The following is a 24491-nucleotide window of genomic DNA, read 5'->3' as shown; positions in this document are numbered from 1 at the left end:
TGCATCCATCGATTGCTTTTTGTATGTGCTGACCTGGTATCAACATGCAACCTTGACCTTCTAACCAACTGAGCGACCTGGCCAGGACTTAATGCAATATTTTTAAAAAATCAAAAGGAATGCCCCAAAGGCCATGAAGAACAATATAGCAAAATGGGTTGGGCATCAGGGGCGCCCCCACGCTCTCAGACTGGGCACTCAGTCTGGGCAGGGATCTGGGGTATCCCCTACGCTACTGCGTGACGAGGGCCTCCAGCACCGGAGCCGGAGAGCTCAAGGCTGAGTGGAGGGGAGGGACTGCACCTCCCTCTGCCGGGCCTCTCTCAACCCCTCCCAGGCCCCTCCTTAGGCGCCGAGTCCCTTCCGAGTTTGGATCCGGGCCGCCTTTTCTCGCCGCCTGCACTGGGCCCAGCTGACGCGCTACGTTGTTTACGGGTCGAGCGGCTCCTGCTCCCGCCGCCCGCTACCCGCCAGCCTAGGTCCCCGTCTGTCCTTCTGTCCGCGTGTCTGTTTGTTCAGGCGTCCGCAGATCGTGGCCCAGAGTGTTCGGGGCCAAGAGCCAAGAGGCCCAGGGGGCAGCGCGGGTATCCGGGCCCTGAGATCACTGAACGGATTCCGGGCCTCAGTGGCCTGGGGTTGGGGCCGCGCCGCTGGATTTGTAGTGGCTGAGGCCGCGCGCCCCTCTGTGGGGACTAAATCAAGGGCCCTCACCCGGCGGGATCCGCGGCCCGTGGGCTGCCGGTGTGGAAGAGAATTCACGGCGCCTCCCAGGCAGCCACCTCGGAGCATGACCCCAGCGGTCAGACGCCGCCTGCTCTGATCCGCCGGGACTCAGCGCTCCTGCAGCCATGGGCGCTGCGGGCAGACGGGGGGCGGCGGCCACGCCGTTGCTTGTGGCGGTGGCTGCGCTGCTGGTGGGCGCCGCGGGCCACCTGTATCCCGGAGAGGGTAAGTCTGGGGTTTCGGGATTGGGTGGGAAGCAGCGTGGTGGGGAGGGGACCCCTTACCAAAATGGAGCCGCAGTTGGGGACTCAGAGTCCTCCTCGGTGGAGGGCGGGTGGACGGGGTCGTTGCTTGGGCTCTGCAGGGGCAGGAAGCCTCTGACCTTGGCCTTTGCCTGTCTGGGCTCCCGGCTCTGAGCCCCTGTGCGGATCCCAGACTGGAGGAACCTTCCCCCAGTCCTCACCCCGCGTTGCCGCGGGCACCTCTTGCTAGCGCGCCTCTGATCCATGCCAGGCCCTCTCGTAGCCCAACTCAGTCCTCTCTGGGTCGCCTTTAAATGGTGAGATCCCTTGGTCTGGGCGGCCTCTGATAACCCTGTGCCCTGGGTACACGCAGTTTGCAGCCAGAGTCTAGAGGGACGGACTGGGGGTCCTTTGGGGTCCCTGCTGGTAGGTGGTACTGCCAGGGTGGTAAATTGTAGCATACCCCCCTCTTCCAGAGATCTAGGCCCTTGGCCACCTGGAACTTCAGGTCCATGTTTACACTTTTGGCTCCTGTCTCCAGATGTCCAGAGGCAAACTCCAGTGCTGTGGCAACAGCACGGTAGTACTAGTAGGAGCAGTGACTGTTGTTACCAGGTTTATTATAATCAGCGTCTCTCCAAATGCCACTGCGCTGGGTCACCTTATCTCTGGATTCTCCCAGTGGCCTCTGGAGGCAGACAGTGCTGTTCACCCATTTCGAAGAGGAGTAAACAGGCTCCAGGAACAGACACAACTTACTTGCCTGAAAGTCAGTGCTGGAGGGAGGACTTGGACCTCTCTGTGTAAGGCTTCATGTCCTGTGTCTCCCTGCTCACCGTTCTGCCACAGCTCTGCCCTGCATGGAAGGGCTTCCTGTCGGCCCCAGGAGGTCTGTAACCGTGGGTGAGCCTCTCAGTCCACCTAGTCCTTCCTGGGCATCCCTGTGCTGGCAGCAGGCCGAGGCAAACCCCCAGCCCCAGCAAGACTTTATGCTGGTGGGACAGTGGCTGGAGAATCAGAGGATATAGCTGGTGTGTTTCCCCAGGGGGTCTGAGGCCCCACTTTAAACATACCTGTTGGGTTCCTTCAGATTTGTCCATGAAAGGAAATCAGTCTTGATGATGAAGGACTTGGGAAGGGACCGAAGCTCCTGAAGTCCGCGATGGGGAACGAGGCCCAAGGGAAGGCGCGCACAGGCCCTGGGACGGAAGGAAGTCCGATGAGCGCCACTTCCAACTACACAGTGTGTCGAGGCCCTTGAGTGCCTGGTGTACCGTAGGCATTCAGTGAAAGGTGGCAGTCGGTTTGGGTTCTTGTTAAGAAAATCTAAGATGCATTCTTAGACCTACCGCTGGCTTTGTGTCTGTGCGCGCGCATGCGCGACTCCCTGCGGCTGTTTCTTGGGACTACGGTAATTAATTGTGGATTTGTGCCTGGGCTTATAGGGGTCAGTGGATGGCGTTACCCCTTCTTTACGTGTATAAAGTTTCCACAATGGCAGAGGCTTATGTTTGTTTCCTTCACGGCTGCATTCCCAGAGCCTGGAACTGTGCCTGGCACCTAGTAGGTGTTCGCTAAATATTTGTTCTTGATTTGGCTCCTACCTCGTGCTCCCACTGGTACTCCTTTATTCTTCAGACAATGCTGAACTACTAACAATAGCAGATACGAGATGGGTGCTGTTCTATATGGTTTGCATATGTACTTCCAGTTAATCCTCACTACCACCCGGTGAGGTAGTACGGTTTATTGCCCATTTTCCAGAAGGTGAGGAAACTGGCTACAGAGCCAGTTGGAGGCGGAGCTGGGATCGGAACCCCACCCAGCCTGGTCTCGGCACACTGTCTTCTTACCGAGCAGCTCTTCCCTTGGGTCTGGGACTCTGTACCCTAGCCCTGCAGTAATAGTTAACAAAATCCTATCAAGTGAATAAGATAGGGTGCCCCTGGGAGGTTTGGGGAGGGGGGGAACTTTACAGATCATTAATCTCTAAAGTCACGGAGTAGGGCATTCTGGCTTGGGTGGGGAGTGGGGGCAAGCAATGTGATTTTTAAGGAAGGAGGGACTTTTTCTCGGAGTTGTCTTCAGCCCGAGTTCATCTTCCGTGGAGTCCCTGTTGCTTTGCTAAACTGGGCAGTGGCCTTCTCCTTGGGTTATCTGGCTCTGGCCCGAGATTACCCGTGGGCACTGTCAAGTCAGAGAAGAGCTTTGGGGAGTCCAGTGACTTGGCTAATTGGTGTGGGACACTTGCTTTCAGATCCCCCTATTTCTCAAGGCAGTGTGAGATGTTTTTGTTGTGTCCTCTCTCTCTTTTTATGGGGATTTTGAAGATTTAATTTTAGAGAAAGGGGGAGGAAGGGAGAGAGAGGGAAACATCAGTGTGTGTTTGCTTTTCATGTGCCCCCTGCCCGGGGACCTAGCCCACAACCCCAGGCATGTGCTCTGACTGGGAGTCAAACTGGTGACCCTCCTGATTCGCAGGCCATCACTCAATCCACTGAGCCACACCAGCCAGGGTTTTTTTTTTTTTTTTCAAGATTTTATTTATTTACTTTTAGAGAGAGGGGATGGAAGGGAGAAAGAGAGGAAGAGAAACATCAATCTGTGAGAGAGATGCATCAATTTGTTGCCTCTCATATACCCCCAACCCCCAAGTGGGGACCAGCCCACACCCAGGCATGTGCCCTGACTGGGAGTTGAACTGGCAATTTTTTGGTTTACAGGCTGGCACTCAATCCACTGAGCCACACCAGCCAGGGCTGTTGTGTCTTCTTGTGTGCGCTCCAGGGTCCTAGGAGCAGAGTGTCCACCTGTTCGGTCACCTTCTTGGTGTGATTCCTAACCTTTACTTCCCTGGGAGACCTGCCCCTTGTCCCTGACCACCTCACTCATAGAGGTCATTGGCATGAGCCTCCTGGGGTCCCCACCTTACCCTTTCCATCACTGACTTTCATCTTTTTTTGATTAGACCACTACTTCTCACTCTCAGTGACCTTGACATTTGGGTTTGGGTTCTGTTGGTTGTGGGTTATAAGATGTTGAGCAGCGTTCCTGGTCTCCACCCACTAGATGCCAGTAGCACCTCCCTCACCCCAGTCAAGACAGCCAACAGTGCCTGCAGACATTGTCTCCAACTGAGAGTCCCTGCATTCAAGGAGATAACTTCTCATCTAGTGCATTTACCCACCTGGGTCCCTGCTCTCTCCCCTGTTTGTTCAGGGATCGCCATCTGCCCATCTTCCCCTGAACTCCATTACTCACCACCCACGTCTGGCCTTGCCCCGAAATCCCTCCTCACCCCCATCTCCTTCTTGCTGCTCCTCACCACAGTTGCTGTGTAACCTTTCACCCACTGCTCTGCCCCTGGCATCTGGCTTGTGTCTCCATTGCTTTGCTGATGGCTCCAGAGATGGTAATTCCTCACCTCCCAGTTTCGATATTCCCTGCAGCCTCACCCCAGTTGACCTCTCAGTGCCACTGCCCGCTCTCTCCTGGAAGGCACAGGCTCCTGGAAGGTTTTCACCTGCAACTGGCTTCTCCTGGTCCTCTCTCTTCCCCTCTTCTGCCCCCCTTGTTTCTCCCCTTCTTTTAAAAAAGATTTTATTTATTTATTTTTAGAGAGGGGAGGGGGAGAGAAACATCAATGTGTGGTTGCCTCTCCTGTGCCCCCTACTGGGGACCTGGTGGGAATCCAAGGGGCAACCCTTTGGTTTCGAGGCTGGCACTCAATCTACTAAGCCACACCGGCCAGGGCCTCTGTCCCCTTTTGGGCTAAGATGTCAGTGCTCTTCACAGTGGGTCAGTCCTTACCCTGACCCTTTCTCAGCCGACTTTAAACTTATATATATAGTCAAACTCTTTCATCTAGAACAAGAACCAGCAAACTGAAATGGGAGGGCCAAATCCTACCTATTCACATTTGTTTTTATAAGTAAAGTTTTATTGGTAGTGGCCATACTCATCATTTATGCATCACTTGCTGCTGCTATTGTTCTCCCACATAGAGGCTATTGCAAACGCATGGCCTGCAAAAGTTTACCCTTTGGCTCCTTACAGAGAAAGTTTGCTGACTGTTGATTTAGAACCAGCTCCTTGAGGATCACGAGTGCATGCCTGGCCAGCAGCTCCTGTGGTCCCTGGGTCAGTGTAGATGAATCCAGTCATGTGAAACACCTGGGGACGCAGTGTCATTTTCTCTACAGAGCAAACCCTATTAGATGAGTGGATACATTTGCTGTGCTGAATGAATGGGTCTGATGGTGAGAAAGTAACGGTGGTGTCCCCTCGTTAGCTATTATTGCAGGAGGATTCTGTGCTGTTGGCTCTGCCTCTAAAGCCTAAAAGAAAGTGGCATCTGCCATGAGCTTTTCTCTTAAGATTCCTTGTGTTAATTTCTATTAAAAATAAGTAACAGGTGGCTTGGTTTATGTTTTGCAGTCGGACTATACTTATGTTTTTTAAAATGTAGAATAACAAGTAATGAATTTTTTAAACAAATATCTTTTATTTTTTTATTGTTCAAGTACAGTTGTCTTCATTTTCCCCCCACCAATCCCCATTGCCGCAGCCATCCCCGCCACCCACCCTTGATCTTTCCCAATTTGGCTTTGTCCATGGGTCCTTTATACATGGTCCTTGATAGCATTTTCCCTGTTTTCCCCCATTATCCCTTTCCTCCCTCCTCTCTGGTTACTGTCAGTTTGTTCTTTATCTCAGTGTCCCTGGTTGTATTTTGCTTGCTTGCTTGTTTTGTTGATTAGTTTCCATTTATAGGTGAGGTCATATAGTATTTGTCTTTCACTGCCTGGCTTATTTCACTTAGCATTAGGCTCTCCAGTTCCATCCATGTTGTTGCAAAGGGTAGGAGCTCCTTCTTTCTTTCTGCTGAGTAGAATTCCATTGTGTAAATGTACCATAGTTTTTTGATCTGCTCACTTGCCAATGGACACTTAGGCTGTTTATAGCACTTACCTATTGTAAATTGTGCAGCTATGAATATTGGGGTGCATAGGTTCTCTTGAATTGGTGTTTCAGGGTTCTTAGGATATAATCCCAGCAGTGGGATTGCTGGGTCAAAAGGCAGTTCTATTTTTAGTTTTCTGAGGAAATTCCATACTGTCTTCCATAGTGGCTGTACCGGTCTGCATTCCAAACAGTGTATTAGGGTTTCCTTTCCTCCACAACCTCGCCAGCACTTGTTTGTTGATTTGTTTATGATGGCCATTCTGACTGGTGTGTAGTGGTATCTCATTGTATTTGTAATTTGCATTTCTCTGATGGCTAGTGATGCTGAGCATCCTTTCATATGTCTCTGGGCCTTCTGTATGTCCTCCTTGGAGCATTTTTATTGCAAAAAAATAGAAAAGTATAGGGAGGAAAAAACAAGTACTTAATTTCAGATGTATCTTTAAAAGTTTTTTAAATAGTCATACAATAAAATTGACTCTCTTTTTTTTGTTGTTGCAGTTTTTAGTTTCAACAAACGGTGCAGAGTGTTGTGTGTCTGTCCCCACAATCAGGATGCACAGCAGTCTCTTCCCTCGTGGCCCATCTGCCTTGGGCCCCCATTCATCCTACAGGTCCCTGCCCCTCACTCCCCACCCCCACAACACTAATCTCTTCATCCCCCATTTTCTCCAGACTTTAAAAAATATCTTATAATTGGCTTAATAGTCTTAGAGTTGACAATTTTAACTTAAGGACCTATTAGATCCTCATTGTTCCTGGATTCCATATTTTGAATTCACTATTTGATAGAATTTATTTGTAACTCTATAATCAATATTCAGAGCAGCTTTGTGGTCACTTTCAGACAAGGCACTGAAAAATTTGCCGTGGGAGTCCCAGCTGCAATCAGTTGCTGCTGGGTCTGCTTTCTGGCTTCAGCTTTCCTCGTGTGGATTCATACAGTCCTCAAGAATTTAAACAAGGGTCCTTTTTGTGGTATATTGACTGCTATGTTTTCCTAATTTTTGTGCTTCTTGGTGGTGATTTTGTTGTGTAAAGCGGCTGCCATGCACAGCACTCACGTGCTGTCCAGCGCCCGACAGGGCGAGAAGGCTGCGGCAGGCCTCTGGAGGAGCGCCCATGCTGCTCAGGTGTCGACAACACTCCTTATTTGGTGCTGACTCCACAGTGTATATTAGGTAAAGTGTTTCGAGCAGGGTCGCCCTTTGTTTGGTAGACCCTGGTCTTGTAGGGGGTTGCCCCAGTGACTTTTGGAATTTTCTAAACATTTTACTTCCAATAGAGCAAGCTGCATTGTTCTGTGTTGCCAAATGCCGATGGGATAGGAGTTCCAGTTGGAGTTTAAGCCAGACTTGCGAGGATTTAAATTTGATTTCCAATCTGGGTTTTTCTTCCAGTTTCTTAAGGGTATGACGTCATGGTTGTACAATCACCTGTGTTTTGAGTTCCCAGGAAATGCTTGCTTCTCTTGCATGCTCTTTTGGGAATGTGGAAACACAGGTGCTTCCCAACCCCTGCATCCTTGATGGGGTGGGAGAAGTGGTGCTTGGTCACGAGGGAGAAAGACAGTGCGGCTGCACTGTGTTCTGGGGGCCTTGCCAGGGGTCCTTGTTGCCAGCCTGTTTTCAAAGATGTGTTCTCCCTTGCAGAAGGCCAGAGAAGGGAGGTGTGTTGAGGTATTCCTTCCCAGGTGTACCCGGGGGCATCGTGTCAGAGCCATCTGCCGCCACTTCTCCTGGCTCTCCTTCCTGTCTCCTCTGGCACTCTGCATCCCCAGTGTAAACGAGGAGGTGGGACTCCTTGGGATCCTGGGGTGCGATATGGGATGTTGAAACCTACGGTGCTGACTGGAGGAGTTAACTTGGGTGCACCCAGGTTTTCTGCGGTTTTCAGATATCAGAGGTGTTGGTGTCAGGGTGGCTTCGGGTCTCTGGCCCCCTTTCTAGTTCCCTGTCCCTAAACATTGTGCCCTCCCAACCTTCTCTCTCATCCTTTTCTCCTCTCAGTTGCCCTGTCTCCTCCTCGTTGTATCACCTATTGTCACCATTCCCGCTAGCACTCAATCGCCCCTTTCCACAAGTTCCAGACCCACACCTTTCCAACGTCCCACATCCACCCCACATCTGTGAGGACCCCCAAGCCATCACACACTCAACACACCCCAAACTGAGCCTGTTGTCCTTGCTACCCCTAACTGGTCCTGTCCCAGCCTCTCCAGGTTCATTAATGACCTCCCTCACTTCTCCTTCCTCTCCTCCACCTCCCTGGAGACCAAGACCCAGTGATTCTAATTCCCCAGCACCTCTGTGATCTTTCCCTTCTTTGCCCACTCCTGAGACGGTCCCTATGCCCTGTCCTGTGCAGTGGTGGTGCCAGCATGCCCCATTCAGCCCCTTCTCCACTCTGCTGCCAGAGTGATGCTTCTGCGACCTCCTGGGGTCCCTCCCTGGCCTCTGGCTCAGTCCCTCCCCCTGGTACTGGGTCTGGCTGCAGCTGCATGCAGCCTCACTGAAGCGCGTGGCAGCAGCTCCTGGGGCTCCCTGTTCTGTGTGCATCTGCATTTTTACTTGAGTTTTTCTGTGCTCCAGACATTCTTCTCCCTCCTTTTCATCCACAGCCACCTTCTTCTTCCTCCCAGAAGCTGGTCAGAGGTCTTCCATTCCTCCCTGGCCTCATCGCCCACCCCTTCTCTTTCCCTTTCAGCACAGACTGGGAGTAGCCCTCTGGGTCTCCATAAGCATTGGTCTGTATGTCAGAGATGTGCTCCAGGACCCTTCTGGTCCTCTGGCTACTCATTTCCTCTCCCCAGAGACAACCAGCATTGCAGTTTCCTTTTTTGGGACATGTTTACCCTTCTAGAGACTACTGTTTGCATATATTAGCAGACATGCTTATATATGTAATCCACATAAGTAATAGCATATCACACAGACTGATTATTTTTTTTAAAGATTTTATTTATTTTTAGAGAGAGGGGAAGGAGAAGGAGAGGGAGAGAAACATCAGTGTGCAAGAGAAACAGAGATTGGTTGCCTGTCTCATGTCCCCAACTGGGGATCTGGACCACAACCCAGGCATGTGCCCTGACTGGGAATCAAACTGGGGACCTTTCAGTCCACAAACCAGTGCTCAATCCACTGAGCCACACCAGCCGGGGCTGGTCATCTTGTTCTTTACTATTAAGATCATATCCTGGATATCTTTCCATATTACTCATTAGGAGCTTCCTTGCTCTTTTTTGTAGCTGTGTAGTATTCCATCCTACCAGAGGTCGGTACATAACAGCTGTGGGCCAGATGTGGTGTGCCACCTGCTTTTGTACAGCCCCTGAGCTGAGAATGGTGTTCACACTTTTAAATGGTTGAGAAAACTATCTGTGGCCCTGACCGGTGTGGCTCAGTTGGCAGAGTGTCATCCCACAAAGCGAAAGGTCGCCGGTTTGATTCCCGGTCAGGGCGCATGCCAGGGTTCAGGGTCTGGTCCCTGGTTGGGCATGTACAAGAGGCAACCAATCAATGTTTCTCTCTCATACTGATGTTTCCCTCCTCTTTCTCCTCTCTCTAAAAAAACAAAATATAAAAAATATCCCGGCTATGATTTGGTGACACATGTAAATTATATAAAATTTGAATTGCAGTGTTTCTAAATAAAGTTTACTTGGAGCACACACGTCACCTGTTGTCATGGTTTTAGTGCCACGAAGAGTTAAGAAGTAACTGAGATGGCATTGCCCACAAAACCAAAAACATTTGCTGTTTGGCCCCTTATAGGAAACGTTTGTTGACCCCTGCATTCTATCATTGGTTCTTGGACCAGATCATGAATCAAGGTCACCTGGAGGGCATTGTAAAATGCAGGTCCTGGGGCCCCCCAGCCCCAGAGTTTCTGAGTCAGGAGGTCTGGAGTAGGGCCTGAGAATTTGCTTGTCTAACAGGCTGTCAGGTGATGCTAATGCTGCATCCTGTGGAAGGATCATCATTGGTTTGACAGGTCCTCTTTTGATGGACAGCTGTGTTGTTTCGGTCTTGGGCCGAATGGATCAGGTGGGTTGGATGACCGAGCACAAGGCTCGTGTTACATGTCTGCCCACAGCTGACTGCCAGAACAGGAGTCTCGGGAGCTGTAAGGCCTCCACCTCTCCTGCCTCCACAGTGCCCGTGCCCAGCATGATGCCCAGGAAATATTTCTTGAATGAATAAAGGAGTGATTTTCACATGGCTGACTTGCAGTTCCAGAACCTGCCATCTGCTGCAGCTGCCCGTGTCTCCTTTATGGAAGTCAATTTTGAGGGCCAGTCTTCCAGGCGGGCAGAGAATCTTAAGGGCATCTAACAATGCAGTGTGTCCAAGTCCTAATCTCTGAAGGTAATACATCTGGGAATCTGTGGTTTGGAGGGGAGAGAACACGGGTGTATATCCAGACCACATGTCTCTTCCCCTCCTCACAGCTTTGATCATGCTGCTGTCTGTGTTTACAGGTGAGGAAACTGAGGCTCGTAGCAGCTGAGGCTGTGACTCAGGCCACAGAGCTGGCAGGTGCCAGTGCCAGGGTGGGAAGCCTGGTCTGTTGCGTTTCTGTGGTGCCCCCAAACCAGAACAGGTGGTGGCCCGACCCCTGTACCCAGGCTTGTTGGTGTGGAGCCCTGACCTTTGGAGGGAGCCGTGTTAAGACTGGAAAGAATGCAGAGAGGAACATGTGACCCCAGAATAGGTTCCTGGGGAGCATTTTAAGAACGCTGCTTCTGGGGAATGAGAACATTCCTGATTGAAAGCAGGAAAATGTGACACTCCTGGCCTTGTAGAGGATTTCCAGAATCTTCTAGATATCTCTGTGTCTGCCCCCTTAGCCTTCTCTTTTGCTGCTCTCACGGTGGAGAGAAAACCAGGGGACAGGGGACACTTTTGAAGACAGCTGTCATGCCAGTCTTTTCTGGAAAATTCCCAGCTTCCTCTTGCAGTGGGGGAAATTCAGACCAGCAGGTCCTGGCAGAAAATTCCATGTCGATGGACAGTTCTGCGTTTGCACTGTCCAGGGTGGTGCCACTATCCACACTGGGGGCTCTTGGAATTGTGGCCAGCTCGGCTGAAATTTTTCTTTTATTTAACTTTAATTTATTTAAATGTAAACATAAAGTTTTATTTAACTTGCATTTATTTAAATTTCAAAAAAATCAGTTCTTGATTCTGGTATTGGTAAACTCTCCCGATGTTTGGGCCACCTTGGGCATGTGGACTTGCATTTTCAGTGGTGCACTTTGTGAAATCTGCTGATGCAGATCGAGAGTTTCTCATGAAATGTGGCATCTGAATTGAGACATGTTGGATGTGTAAAATGCAATGGCATTTTAGAGGCATACTGTGAAAAAAAATCCTGTGGAGTATCTCATTAATGTTTCCTTAGTATTGTTTACATGTTGAAGTGAGGTTTTTGGATACACTGGAGTAAAGAAAATATATTGAATTTCATGTTTCTTTTTACCTTTTTAGAGAAAATTTAAAACACCATATGTGGCTCACATATTTTTATCAGGTGTTGCTGCTGGAGCTTCTACACACTGGTCATCTAGAGGGACAAGCTATTATTTGCCATCGACCTTGACCTTCCAGTGAAGTAGGCAGAACTGATTAATTCTTACTGCACTGTTTGTTTAGGTTTTAGTCCTGGCATCACATCCTCTGGGAAGCCCTCCTTAATTGTCCCAGACCAAGTCAAAGAGTTCGTTTTTGTGAAGTCTTGTAGATCATGGAGTGCTCCTCTATGGAGTCCTCCTCAGTTATACTTCAAGTTGATTTCGGTAGTTAATAGCGACTGCTAGTCTCCTGTGCCCTCTAGAACTTCTAGCACTTGCAGCAGCGACTGGCACTTAGCAGATCCTCAGCAGATATTTGCTGAAGGAGCGAAGGAGCGAGTGAGGGAGGTTCTCCTTACCCAGCTCTCCCCAGTTGTCACGGCACGGCAACTCTTGCATTGTTTACTGAAGTTTAGGGCACCTGCTTTCTCATTCGGTATATCTTGGGAAAAATGAATATGGTAAAACCGCACCACAGCAGCTACAGCACAGACTTTGCATTTGATACAGGATTGCAATCTTATCGGCACCTCTTCCGATGGCCCGTGTGCATTGTGGACAGGACATCTCCTCTGGGGATGACGTTCAGAATTCTACAAGAGAGAATGTGCTCCAGAGCAGGGGCCATGAGCTTTCCATACAAGTTGCTCAGAAAACATTAGCCGTCTCCAGGATCCTCCTCCTCCTGCTTCTCCTCATCCTTCCCCACCTGTGTGTGGAGTGGCGATTAGCCAGGTAGCACTTACTAAGAACTTGAAGGGTCCTTGGTTTCCAACCAGGGGCGTCAAAAGCCAGCGGAGGCCCCCATTTCTGGCACCATTTCTGACTTCCTCCGGGGAATTTCTGCCCCAACAGTAAATATGTCTATTGTCTTAGACTGATACAGTAAATATGTCTATTGTCTTAGACTGATAGGGACACATATGGCTTTAATGTGTTGAGTTAAAGTCATTGGAAATTGAAAAAAGGGCAGTGTTTTATTGTCCCTTGTAATCATAGTCATTTAATCTTTTTTATAACAGCTTTATGGAGCTATAATTCAATAGCATGCAATTCACCTATTTAAAGTGTATAATTCAGTGGTTCTAAGTACACGGAGTGGTTCTAAGCACAGAGTTTTACAGCCATCACCACAGTCAATTTTAGAACATTTCATCCCTTCCAGAAGAAATCCCATCCCCCGGCTGTCACTCCCCAGCCCCTCAAAACCACAAGTCTGTTTCCGTCTCTGCTTTGGACACTCCATGTGAATGGAGTTGGACCCTGCCGTGGTCTTTTGTGAGTGTGTGCTCTCCTGAGCACCATGCTCTCAAAGTTCATTCGCAATGCATTGCATTGAGTGCTGCATCGTTCCTCCTTGTGGCTGAAGACGCCCCCACTGCACGGATGGACCACATTTTGCTTGTGCATTGGTCAGTTCATGGGCATTTCTGTTGCTTCCACTTTTTGGCCATTATACATAATGTTGTCATTTGTATAGAAGTTTCCACGTGGATGTGTGTTTTCACTTCTCTTGGGTGTATACCTAGGAGTGGAATTGCTGGGTCTCATGTTCACTATTTGCTTAACCTTTTGAGGAACTGCCACACTGTTTTCCATAGCAGCCACACCATTTGCATTTCCATCAGTGATGTCTGAGGGTTCCGATTTCTCTACATCCTTGACAACACTTATTGTTGCCCAACTGTTTGATGTGAGCCATCCTAGTTGGGGTGAAGTGCTATCTCATTGTGGTTTGGATTTGCATTTCCCTAATGTCCAGCAGCTGTAAAATCTTTGAATGCATGTTGACATCTGATTTTGATTCTGTCACAGCCTGGAGAGGATGGTGGGTGGGCGTTCTTTGCACCAGCACCAATTTCACGTGTGTGTGTGTGTGTGTGTGTGTGTGTGTGTGTGAAATAACAGAGGCTCAGGCTTGAGGAGCCCAGAGCTATGGTCGAGCTGAAGCTGTATTTTGCCAAGTAAAACATAGGACACCCAGTTAAATTTTGATTTCAGATAAGCAACAAGTATTTTCTTAGGACAAATATATTCCATGCAACGTTTGGGATATACTTATCCTAAAAATTACTCATCGTTTATATGGAATTCAAATTTAACTGGGTGCCCTGCGTTTTTATTCGCCAGATCTGGCAGCCATGCCTGTCACTTGTAGGCTCTGTTCCCTTGGGTGATGGGCTTTGTCTCTCAGAGGTGGAGTGGGGATGGAACTTGCTGAGAGGCATCAGTGGCTCAGTACCTGTAGAGACCTCTGCATGCGTGTGCTGTTGGTGTGACTTTCACAGGGAGCTTCAGACTGGGCCTGGGGGCATGAGTGTGTGGGGCCAGAATGGGTGTCCTTGTCCTCTATAAGTCGCTGCCCAGTTTCCTAATGAGGGAGGGAGTGAAGATGTATTTCTCTTGATTTTGTCTAATCTGTTCAGAATGTGACCCAGGAACATTGCTGCTTTGTTTTCCCCAGTTTGTTGCTTGGCTGTTTACTTTTCTAGTTTGTGCTTTTTTTTTGCCAGTCACTCTCAGGGTGCATTTTAAAGAGGATTTTCTATTATCCTCTAGAAAAGGTCTGTTTGCCTCAGTATCGAAGGGGAAGGGTTAGCGCCTTGGAATACAGTGAACAGGGGCTGTGGCCTGGGTGTCCTGTTACTGTTTGGCAAGGAGGAGATGTCTGAAGAGTTTGATTCTGGTGAATGTTAACTCAAGTATAAGGGGCACAAGAAGGGAGAAAGATCCAAATAGGTGTATGGAGGAAAGGAAAGCAGAGAAGGCTGCCTGGAGAAGGTGGCAATTGAATTGGTTCTTGAAGGATGACGGGCTGCATTGAGAAACAGGGAGCTGAGGTTTAAAGGACTTTGATGGCCCTTGTGACACACGCTCCCCTGTCCAGGGCAGTAGCCACCAGTCTTGCATGTCTGTTTGCATTTAAGTTAGCTAAAGCTAAATTCAGTGTTCAGTTCTTCAGTCTTATTAGCCACTTTGCAAGTGCTTGTGAGCCACAAATGGCCAGTGGCTTCCACAGTGCGTAGTGCAGATCCAGGGCATTTCCATTACCACAGAGAGTGGTTGGACAGCATTGGACTAGGGCAGGAGCGGCCACACTACAGCCAGGGGGCAAACCTCTGGCCTGCTGCCTGTTTTTGTAAATAAAATTTTATTGGAACACAGCCAATTGCACTTCTTATATTGTCTCTGGCTGCTTTCACGGTATAATGACAGAGTGGAATAGTTTCAGTGCAGACTGACCACAAAACTGAAAATATTTATTATCTGAACCTTTATAGAAAATATGTGCCCATGCTTGGTTTAGGGGAATGAAGGCACAGAGTCTAGAGATGGCTGATAATGTTTGGGAGAAATAAACAATGACAACATAGCTGACGTTAATAAGTACCTACTGTGTGTCAGGTACTTCTTGCGGGCCAGGTCTGCATTGCTTTACTCCCGGGTCATGCTACAGCGGTGGGGACACAGAGCCTTGGAGCTGTGTGAGAGTGGTGGGGAGGTCTGTGTCATGTGGTACAGAGGAAGGAGGGACAAAACCTTGAAAACTGTGAGAGGAAAGGGCAGGGTTGTGGGGAGCCATGGAGGGTGCCCGAGCCTGGGAGGGACCAGCTTTAGGAGGACAGGTGAGCGGGCACCCTTGGTGTTTGTGAAGGAGAGAGCAGACTGCTGGGAGGCCCTTGCCACTCCCAGGTAAAAGGTGAGGAGGCCTTGGCTGCCTGCCCGGAAGGGAGGCACATTGAGGAGAGCCAGTGGGGTGAGAAAACTGACAAACAAGCCCGTCACTTCTTGCGGGCACCTTGACCTCCACAAAGTCATCTCCTGACTACCTTCCCCTGTGACTCTGTGGAGCTGGTGCCCCTCCCCTCCCGCACCTGCCACATTGCTCAGTCCCCATGATCCCAGTGTCTCTATTATGTCACATCCCATGCAGTGACATGGAGGCTTCTAACAGGTACTGCCAAAGGAGTTATTTTCTTTGCCTCTCTAAAGTAATTACTTAGATACAGAAACTGCAAGGAAAGCCACTAATCAGGGTTGGCTATAGAATTTGTAGGTCTCAGTGCAGAATGAAAACATGGGGTCCTTTGCTCAAAAATGGTTTAAGGATTTGAAGACGGATGGAAGAGGGTTAAGCCAAGGGTAGGATCCTGATGAGCAAGTTTGGGACTCAGATTGGATACCCATGAAGCTGGCCCTGCCACTGATTTTTATAACCCACCCATTGTGTGTTTGCTCACCTGTCACGCTCTCTGCATGTTTTCACTTGCAGTGTGTCCCGGCATGGACATCCGGAACAACCTCACGCGGCTGCACGAGCTGGCTAACTGCTCGGTCATCGAAGGACATTTGCAGATACTGTTGATGTTCAAGACAAGGCCCGAGGATTTCCGAGACCTCAGTTTCCCCAAACTCATCATGATCACTGATTACTTGCTGCTGTTCCGGGTCTACGGGCTGGAGAGCCTGAAGGACCTGTTCCCCAATCTCACGGTCATCCGGGGCTCCCGTCTGTTCTTCAACTACGCGCTGGTCATCTTTGAGATGGTTCACCTGAAGGAGCTTGGCCTCTACAGCCTGATGAACATCACCCGGGGGGCCGTCCGCATCGAGAAGAACAACGAGCTCTGCTACCTGGCCACCATCGACTGGTCGCGAATCCTGGATTCAGTGGAGGATAATTACATTGTGCTGAACAAAGACGACAACGAGGAATGTGGGGACATCTGTCCAGGCACTGCAAAGGGCAAGACCAACTGCCCTGCCACAGTCATTAACGGGCAGTTTGTCGAGCGGTGTTGGACTCACAGCCACTGCCAGAAAGGTATGTGGGGTGTGCAGGCTTTGAAGCCTTTGCTCATGCCTTGTTCCCGAGACCGGGGGTGGGGCAGCAAGTCTTCTCTGCAAAGGCTCCGGTATCACATCCCTTAGGCTTCGCAGGCTGCATGGTCTCTGCTGCAGCGATGCAGTATTGCCGTGAGAGTGGGAAAGCAGCCACAGGCAATGTGAGCATATGTGGCTGTCTGTGGGTAAAACTCTACTTATAAAACCAAGTGGTGGGCAGGATTTTCCAACTCCTGTGCTAGGTAGACAGTTGAATGTCCCTATTGCTTGAGGAGAGGGGTAGGAGTGCATGAGTGTAGAACGTGTGGTAGAAAAAACACATTTATTTCTTACCTGGTTATAGAAGTAACATTGCTCATGATAGACATTTGGAAAAAGAAACACAGAAAGAAAAAAATTAAAACAGCAATCCTTATTCCAGAGTTATGCGGGTTCTTCCTTCTAGTGGTTCTGTTGTGTGTTAACCTACTTAACTGTTCCTGTCGTTGGGCATTTAGATTACTGCCAGTTTTCACAGAGAGGGATGAATATCTTGGGGACAGAGCTTTACTGAGCTTTTGTTTCTTTAAGGCTTGCATTTTCAGAAGTGCAATTTCTGGGTCAAAGGTTCTTGATCCTGATTGCCCAACGGCTTTCCGGAAGTGTTGTACCAGTGGTGCTCCTCCTAGCACGGGATGAGAGGAGCACCTCGGCTGGCTTGGATCGCAGAAATCTTTCATAACTCATGGAGGGCGGAGCCGCTGCGTAGTTGCTGCTTTATTTGCATTTCTTTGATTGCTATCAGGGTTGGATCTTTTAAAACATATTTGTCCTTTGGGTTTTCTCTTCCTGTTCATATCCTTTGTCTGTTTATTTTATAGGACCTCAGTGGTTTTTGAAATATTAATCCGTAGGCGGTCTTCACAGGCGGTTTTCACAGATGCAGACTGTTAACCCTTTGCCAGCTGTGTTCCTAGGCATTTTTGTTCAGATGCCCTAGATGGCCGCTGCCAGACTCACTCAGAGCGCTTATGAGTTCAGAGCTGGATTTTCACGTGCTTCTCTGGTTGCTTTATGCCTAGAGAGCCCCTTTGTGTCTAGAAATGAGTGTTTTTTCCAAGTTTTCTACTTCAGTTGCTATTGTTAAAAAATATTCACCCTACTCTTTTGGTCTCTATTTGTGTGCATAATTTGAAAGGGTGTCCATTTCCCCCAAATAACAGTTGGGGTCTCAGTGCTGTTGATTGCAGAAATCTACCCCTTAGTTGTTGACTTGGGGTCTGGTTCTGGGTATTCGTAAATACATCTGTCTTTTCTGGCACCAGGACCATTACTGTTCTGATCACTGTCATTTTATAATGTTTAGATATCTGGGAGGGAACTTCCAAACACACACACGCATTACTCGTTTATGACTGTTTCCTAGGGAATGGTAGAATTCCCTAGGAGGAGTCAGTGAACATGAGATCCAGGTGGAAGAATGTGAATGGGTTGTTGTATCACACAAGATAGGTGAAGGGGAAAGGGAGGGTCTTCTGAGAGGCTGGGCAGTGAAGGGAAGGAGAACCTGGAGGGTTGTGGTCAGGGGATAGGCTGTGGTTATTATATTGTAGAAAAATCTTGAGAATGTTGGCAGGTCAGGGACAGAGAGAAGCTAAACTACAGCTGCAAGGGAAGCTCTGTTATCCTTGCTTTAGAGACCAGAGAGGTTACTTAACTAGCCTGAGACCACACAGCTAATAAAAGACAGCTGGGATTTGCACCAGGTCTGAGACAAAAAACAAAACAAAACAAAACAAACCAAAACAAAACGTGTGTGTCTCTTTGGGGGTTGTCCTATGTTTAGGAACAGGAGAACCCCTTCTGGACGGGGCACCAGGGAAAACAGCGAACACTCTTTTCTCCCAAGGCTAAGTTCTCCAAATTTAGGAGCTTGTTTGAAATGCTCTGGGCTCATATCTTGGGATATAGTTTAAGACATTCTTCTGTGGGTTTATTTATGTATCCATTTTAGTCAAAATATCCAGGACAGTATTATCTGCAAATGGCTCTGATATTTTCAGCAGTTGTTTTTTTTTTAAACCCTTTTGCTCTTGAGGACAAAGCTTGTTTTTCCAGCACTGAGGATTTCGTCACCAGGGAAGGTACTGTTCTGCAGGCGTCACTGCAGCTGACACCTGCTGGGATACTGAGCTCCTGGCACCCGGCCGCTGGCTCAGCTGCTGCTGGTGATCAGTGGTGGGTCCCCTAGGTGAAGTATTGTCCTGTCCTGGTGACAGATGTCTGCAAATGGTAGTTCTTTGAACTGGTGCCTGTCTGTTTTTTATTGTGATAGAATACACAAAACATAAAATTTACCATGTTAACCATTTTCAGTGCTCAGCTCAGCAGCATTAAGTACATGCCAGCGTCTTGCAGCCATCACCAGCATCCATCGCTAGGACTTTCTCATCCTCCCAAACAACCCTGTTCCCATTGAACACTCACTCCCCTGTGCCAGCTCCCAGCCCACATCTCTCCTCGGTCTCTGTGGATCTGGCTCCTCTAGGGACCTCCTGTGAGTGGACTCACAAAGCCTTCGTCCTTCTTTGATGGGCGTTGCTTAGCAAAACATCCTCAAGGTTCATCCATGTTGTAGCAGCTGTTGGCATTTCTTTCCTTTTTAAGGATGCATAATATTCCGCTGTGTGGATGGCTTTTGCACATTTTGTTTGTCCATTTGCTCATGGATGGGCCCTTGGGCTGCTGCTAGGTTTTAGCTATTGTGGTTAATGCTGCGGTGAACACGGGTGTGTGCCTCCAGCTTGTTAAATGCTTACCTCACCCATCACTGTGGCTTCTGAAGTCATATTTAATGTTGCGTGGGATTCTTGAATGCCAAGCAGACTGAAATGAGCCCTTAGAGGGACACTCTCCAGTTTCGGAGACAGACATCTAGTCCCCTAGAATCCTCTCAAACACTTTCTCAAGCATCCACAGTCTTTGTCTTCTTCCTGTGTGTTTGCCAGGCTCTGGGAGCTTCTGGGGACTGCTCAGCATTGGGCATGAAGGTATTGGGTTGTTCTCTGGACCTGGTTTAAGCATTCTGTGCAGTGTCCCTTTTCCCACATGTCCCCCAAAACAGTAACACTATAGACAAGAGAGCACAGGAAGGTTCTTAATGGCTAGGGTAAATAAAAGGAAAAATCACTGTGGTGTGTGGCTTGAGACTTTTCTTTTCCATCATTCTGTCCATAGATTTTGGGTGAAGAAGCCAGGAGAGGCTGAATGCAAGGAGCTCAGGGCATGCAGGGAGGAGAAGCTTGACCAGGAAACACGTTTGTCGAGAGCTATGTGCTGGGGATTGTGGGTCTTTGGAAAGGCCCTTCTGGTGGCGAATACAGACACTGAACATATGACTGAGTCTGCTTGCAGGGAGAGTCACAGCAGCGAGATGTCTGTGGGTGAAAGCGTGGTTGAAGCCTTGAACTCGTCTTTGGGGTCGGAGAAGTGGTGTGTCATTAAGGCCTTGCGGTTGGCCCTACCAGGTCAGTTCCAAAGTGCTTATAGGAATGCTGGTGGGGGGTCCAGGAGAGTTGCTTGGAGTCCTCTTCAGCTATTTTGGTTCAAGCCTCAGTTTCCTCATTTGAAAAGTGGGGGTAATTACGGGACCTACCTGTTAGGTTTGTGGTTCTGGGGTTCAGCGAGATGGTGTAGGAGGTGCACTCAGCCCATTGCCTCTGCAAGTGTTCTGGAAGCTTCTCGTAAGTGCCATTGGTTCACCACTCTTTCTTGGCAGACAAGCCGCTGAGTTAATGAAAACCTGTCAAGTGTTGGCTGCGTTTCTATCTTTAGTTGGAGGGCAGGCAAAGGAGAGCCCACCACATGATGAAGGTTGGGTATGGGACCTGCTGCTCCAGAACGAAGACCACTCTGCTCACCTGTGCCTCAGCTCCCAGTGCTCCGAAGACCTGCAGCTGGGCTCTTGGGGGTACCAGAAACCACAGGCCTCGCTTGACCAGCTGCTATAGCCAAACCCACTGGCATTTTTTTCCCTGGGAGGCCGCTGCAGCTGCTTGCTGCCAGTCAGAGGGGTGGGTGAGGCGGGGCATGCTGGGTGCCAGAAAGATGGCTGGCGATGCCATGTACAGATACCAGCAGGGAAGCAGGAGCAGGAAACAGAGGGGACAGGCCCTCCTATCTGGGTCTGCATTTCCATTTGTGTTTCAGAATATCAGAAAGTTGGGTGCTTTATTTATATTAAACATTAAATATTTAAATGCATGCCTACTCTTGAAGGGTTTGCTTTTAAGCAGAAGTTTCAGCTTCACATTGAAACTTTTTATTCCTTCTTTCACGGTTTGGTTCTGCCTTTAGTATTTTAATAGTCAGAATCTCCTCGGCAGCCCATGCTTGCTGTATGCAGGGCGCTGCTGCGGTGCCACACTCCACCCTGCCGGCAGTCCCTGTCACAGGTGAGGCTGCCAGGGCGGAAACATCAATGAGAGAGAATCATTGATCGGTTGCCTTCTCCACATGCCTTGACTGGGGACTGAACCCACAACCCAGGCGTGTGTCCTGACTGGGAATCAAACCAGCTACTTTTTGGTTCATGGGACAACATCCAATCAACTGAGCCACACTGTCTGGGCCAGATGATTGGAACTTTTAAAATGACTTTCAGTTTTGAAGATGGTTGGATCTTGAATAGTGGGGAAAGAAGTGCTGAAGTGTGTGTGTTTCTGAGCCTCCTTTCCCCCTCGCCGGGACTGATGATAAATTGCCACTGGCCTATGTGGAAGGAGGGAGATTGTTCCAGATGGTGGTGTTTATAACACTGTGGTTTGGTTTGGGTGGCAATGACACTTGGAAAGAGAGGAGGAGGAGGGTAGGCTGTTCAGGTGGGTGGGAGGCAGTGATGGAAGCGAGGTCTTCTGTGGGTGCTGTGAGGAGCAGCCTGAAGGCAGATGTGCCCTGTGGACACGAAGGAGCAGTCACGCAGGCTACACTGGGGCTGTGTTTGGGATGCGCTCTTTCTGCTAATACTGACAGTGCTGGGCCAGGCATGTTCCCAGGACCCTAGAGTCCTTGCTGAGTTGGGGAGAATGTGAAAGAAGTAACCATAAGGTTGTAAGTCAGGTAGGCACAAAGTCTTAATGTAGGCTGAAGGATGTACTGGAAAAAGGTAGACCAGTTGGCCATTTGGGCCTCCTGGGGACAGTACTGTCTACATTTTTAGTAGTGAAGACCCAGACTTGCGGTTTTAACAAGAGCCCAGCTTCTTGGAGAGGGAGGACTCATGGCTACCAACTTAGCTGGCTTTTTGCCTAGAATTAAATTGGCCCAATCCATTGGCAGAAGGTGGGATAGAGTTAAATCTCATTCTGGAAAGGTGGCTGTGTAGTAACTTGGTAACTGGTCTGATGAGTTTTTCTTTTTCTCCCTCCTACTTGACAAAATTCATTAACCAGCTATTTCCTCCTGTGCCACCGGACCCTCTGTCAGAATTAGAATCTGTGACTGCACACCTGAAATACCCCAGGAGGTCCCCAGGCCCTCAGCTCCTATCAGACTGGGAGGTTAGGGGCTGGCTCCTCGTGGTCTGTCCACTCTCCCTGCACCTGCACCGGACAGAATGCTCTCTTTCCCAAGTTGTATGCCTTTTCTCCTCATCCCCTCCTCTCCCTCTTCTCTCTTTGCTTCCCTCTCCCGCTTCCCTTCTTTTTAGCTCAGGCTAAAGGTCTGCACATACTTAGAGATACATAATGTTGACAATGGGAAGCAGACTAACCAGAGACTTGCTTTCCTTTTGGCCTGCATTGTTTTGTGGGTGGGGCTGTGAATGACACACATTTTCTCTGATTCCAGGTGAATCTGACTGAGCTCTCCCAACCCAGCCTCAAGCCACAGGACATGGAGGCAGGGAATTGAAGAAGGGAATGGATCATCAACTTTCGGGGAGTGGAAGGGAAAGCGGTGGGGGCCCTGGTTTTAAAGCCTATAATCCTTAAGTGCCTGGAGGGTTTTGGGTAACCAGTTACTTGACCTTTTTTGTAGAAGTTTCTTTGCTTCTGGCTTTGTCCCTCAGAGGGAGTCTTTGGTCTGTAAGAGTGGCTACAGCCTAGAAAGCTGGTCTGTTTGGGGGGCTGTAACTGGCAAGTGTTTCCAAGTGGTCACCTAGGAGGGAGACTGTCCTCATCCGAAGACAGTCGGATCTAGTGGAAGCAGGATCTCAGGAGCTGCGCCCTAGTTGCGTTGGTGCGGGGGGTTGTCGACCACTTGTGATGCACGTCTGCGCACACGGGGTTCCTGTCCCAGGCCACCTCACTGGCTGTGCTGAGGTGATGGGTTTTCACGATCGCAGAGCAATTGGATATATAGCAGGAAATATGCAAAGTAAGAGGCTGGATCCGGAGCATTCAAGATAGCTCTTTAAAGAACAGTGGTTTTTTTTTTTAACTGTAGCAAAGTGCACATAAGATTTACTGTGAGTGACACTTGGCACATTTGTGCTGCCGTGTAGCCATTGCCACTGTCTAGTTCCAGAACATTTCATCACCTCACCAAGAGACACTGTTTGGGGAACAGCCATGCTGCACTCCCTCTCCCGCCAGCCCCTGTCAACTGCTCCTGGAGTTCCCTTCTCTGTGGACTCACCTGCTCTGGATGTTTCCTGTAAATAGAATCATACATCATGAGACTTCTGTGTCCTGCTTTTCTGACATCATATAATTTGGAGGTTCTACATTATAGCATGCATGAGGACCCCGTTTCTTTTATTGCTGACTAATACTGCGTTGCACTGACTGAGGGACATTGTGAATAGTGCTGACGCAGGCATTTGTGTCAGCTCTTGTTTGAATACTTACTTGCAGTTCCCTTGGGGGAATATATCCAGGAGTGGCATTGCTGAGTCATTTGGTAATTCTATGTGTAACATATTGAATCAAGGTTCCTTTTCTTTTTTGCTTTTAGTTTTATTTTCCTTAAAAAACATCAAACAAACCACAGATGCAGAAAACCACACAAAACAAAGCCTAATGAATTACTCTAAGGTGGACAGCCTTAGCCCCCACCTTGGCTGAGAAATAGCTCTGTGCCAGCACCTCCCCCTCCCTCCCCTTGGAAGCCCTTCCCTGGGCTCCATCCCTATCACAGCCCCTCCTGCCTGGCCCCCCGCCCCTGCAAAGTGGACACTGTCTTGCCTCTCCTGCTAGTTGCTTCCTTCTTTCTGTATAGTTTTATCACGCAAGTGTGAATCTCTAGACAATACAGTTTAGTCTTGCCCATTAAAAAGATTGATATGTCTCTTTGGATCTACAGCAGTGATTCTCAACTGTGGGTGGCTTGCCTGTCTGGGGACAATCGGCAATCTATAAAGACAATTTTGGTTGTTACAACTTTGGGGGGGATGTGCTACTGGCATTGAGCCAGTGGGGCCAGGGATGCTGCCCAGCACCCTGCAGTGCAGAGGAAGTCCTGACCACCAGGTGTGGTCCGGCTCACAGCCCTAGCACCCAGAAGCTCCAGTCTGCAGTTTTCCTGTCCACTTTCTTTTCCTTACACTCTTCCAGCTGGAGAACGGGACTGTTGGGCCTGAGGCATGTGCCCCAGTGTGAGTGGGGCTGACTGTTCTCATGGTCCTCTGTTCCCTGGACCCAGAGTCAGGGTCAGACTCAGGCTGTCCCTTCAGTGGGTTTTACCTACCATGTGCTGCCCCCACCAGCACAGTTTGTCCACAGCCATTTCAGGGGGGTCCCTCTGCCCTTTCCCTGGGGCATGGCTATGGGTGGTGGGGTGCACTGTGGCTATTTTTTTTGTTTTTAAAATTCTACAAATTTTGTCATTCAGTCCAGTGGTACTCATGGGCCTTTTTGTAGGTTTTGGTAAACAAGGTGCACGCTGATCTTCCTAATAAAACTGTCTTCTTTACAAAGGCAAGATTTGCTGAGAAAGTTATGTGGATACAGGCAGGAGATCTGAGACCCATTTGCAAAGGAACATTACAAGGGTGAGAAAAAACCCAGGTGATCTTGAGTTCATGACTGTGAGGAAGACAGAGCAGGCAGCCGGCCTGGAGGCGTGGGGCCACGGGGGACCGCGGATGTGTCTGGGAAAGCAGAGGCAGCTTGGTGGCGCCGAGTCTGAGGAAGAAAGTTGTCTTACAGATGCCCATGTGGTTCAGA

At 49.2% G+C, this 24491-nt stretch overlaps 1 protein-coding gene and 1 long non-coding RNA gene across 2 annotated transcripts in view; both read left to right on the top strand.

Moving 5' to 3' along the window:
- The first annotated feature begins 404 nt into the window (after nt 1–404).
- INSR (insulin receptor) overlaps nt 405–24491 on the top strand; it is a 162493-nt gene continuing 138406 nt past the window's right edge. The window contains 2 exon segments of the mRNA XM_028527452.2: nt 405–948; nt 15776–16327. Of these exon segments, the coding sequence (XP_028383253.1) occupies nt 849–948; nt 15776–16327 (652 nt within the window). The 5' untranslated portion in view covers nt 405–848.
- LOC118498012 lies at nt 3741–12382 on the top strand. The gene is made up of 3 exons (XR_004900534.1): nt 3741–3753; nt 10841–10846; nt 11749–12382. It is a non-coding gene; the product is annotated as an uncharacterized LOC118498012 (long non-coding RNA).

This window comes from Phyllostomus discolor, chromosome 13 (assembly GCF_004126475.2).
Source record: "Phyllostomus discolor isolate MPI-MPIP mPhyDis1 chromosome 13, mPhyDis1.pri.v3, whole genome shotgun sequence".
Taxonomy (NCBI): Eukaryota; Metazoa; Chordata; class Mammalia; order Chiroptera; family Phyllostomidae; genus Phyllostomus; species Phyllostomus discolor.
This window is presented reverse-complemented; position numbering and strand designations above follow the sequence as displayed.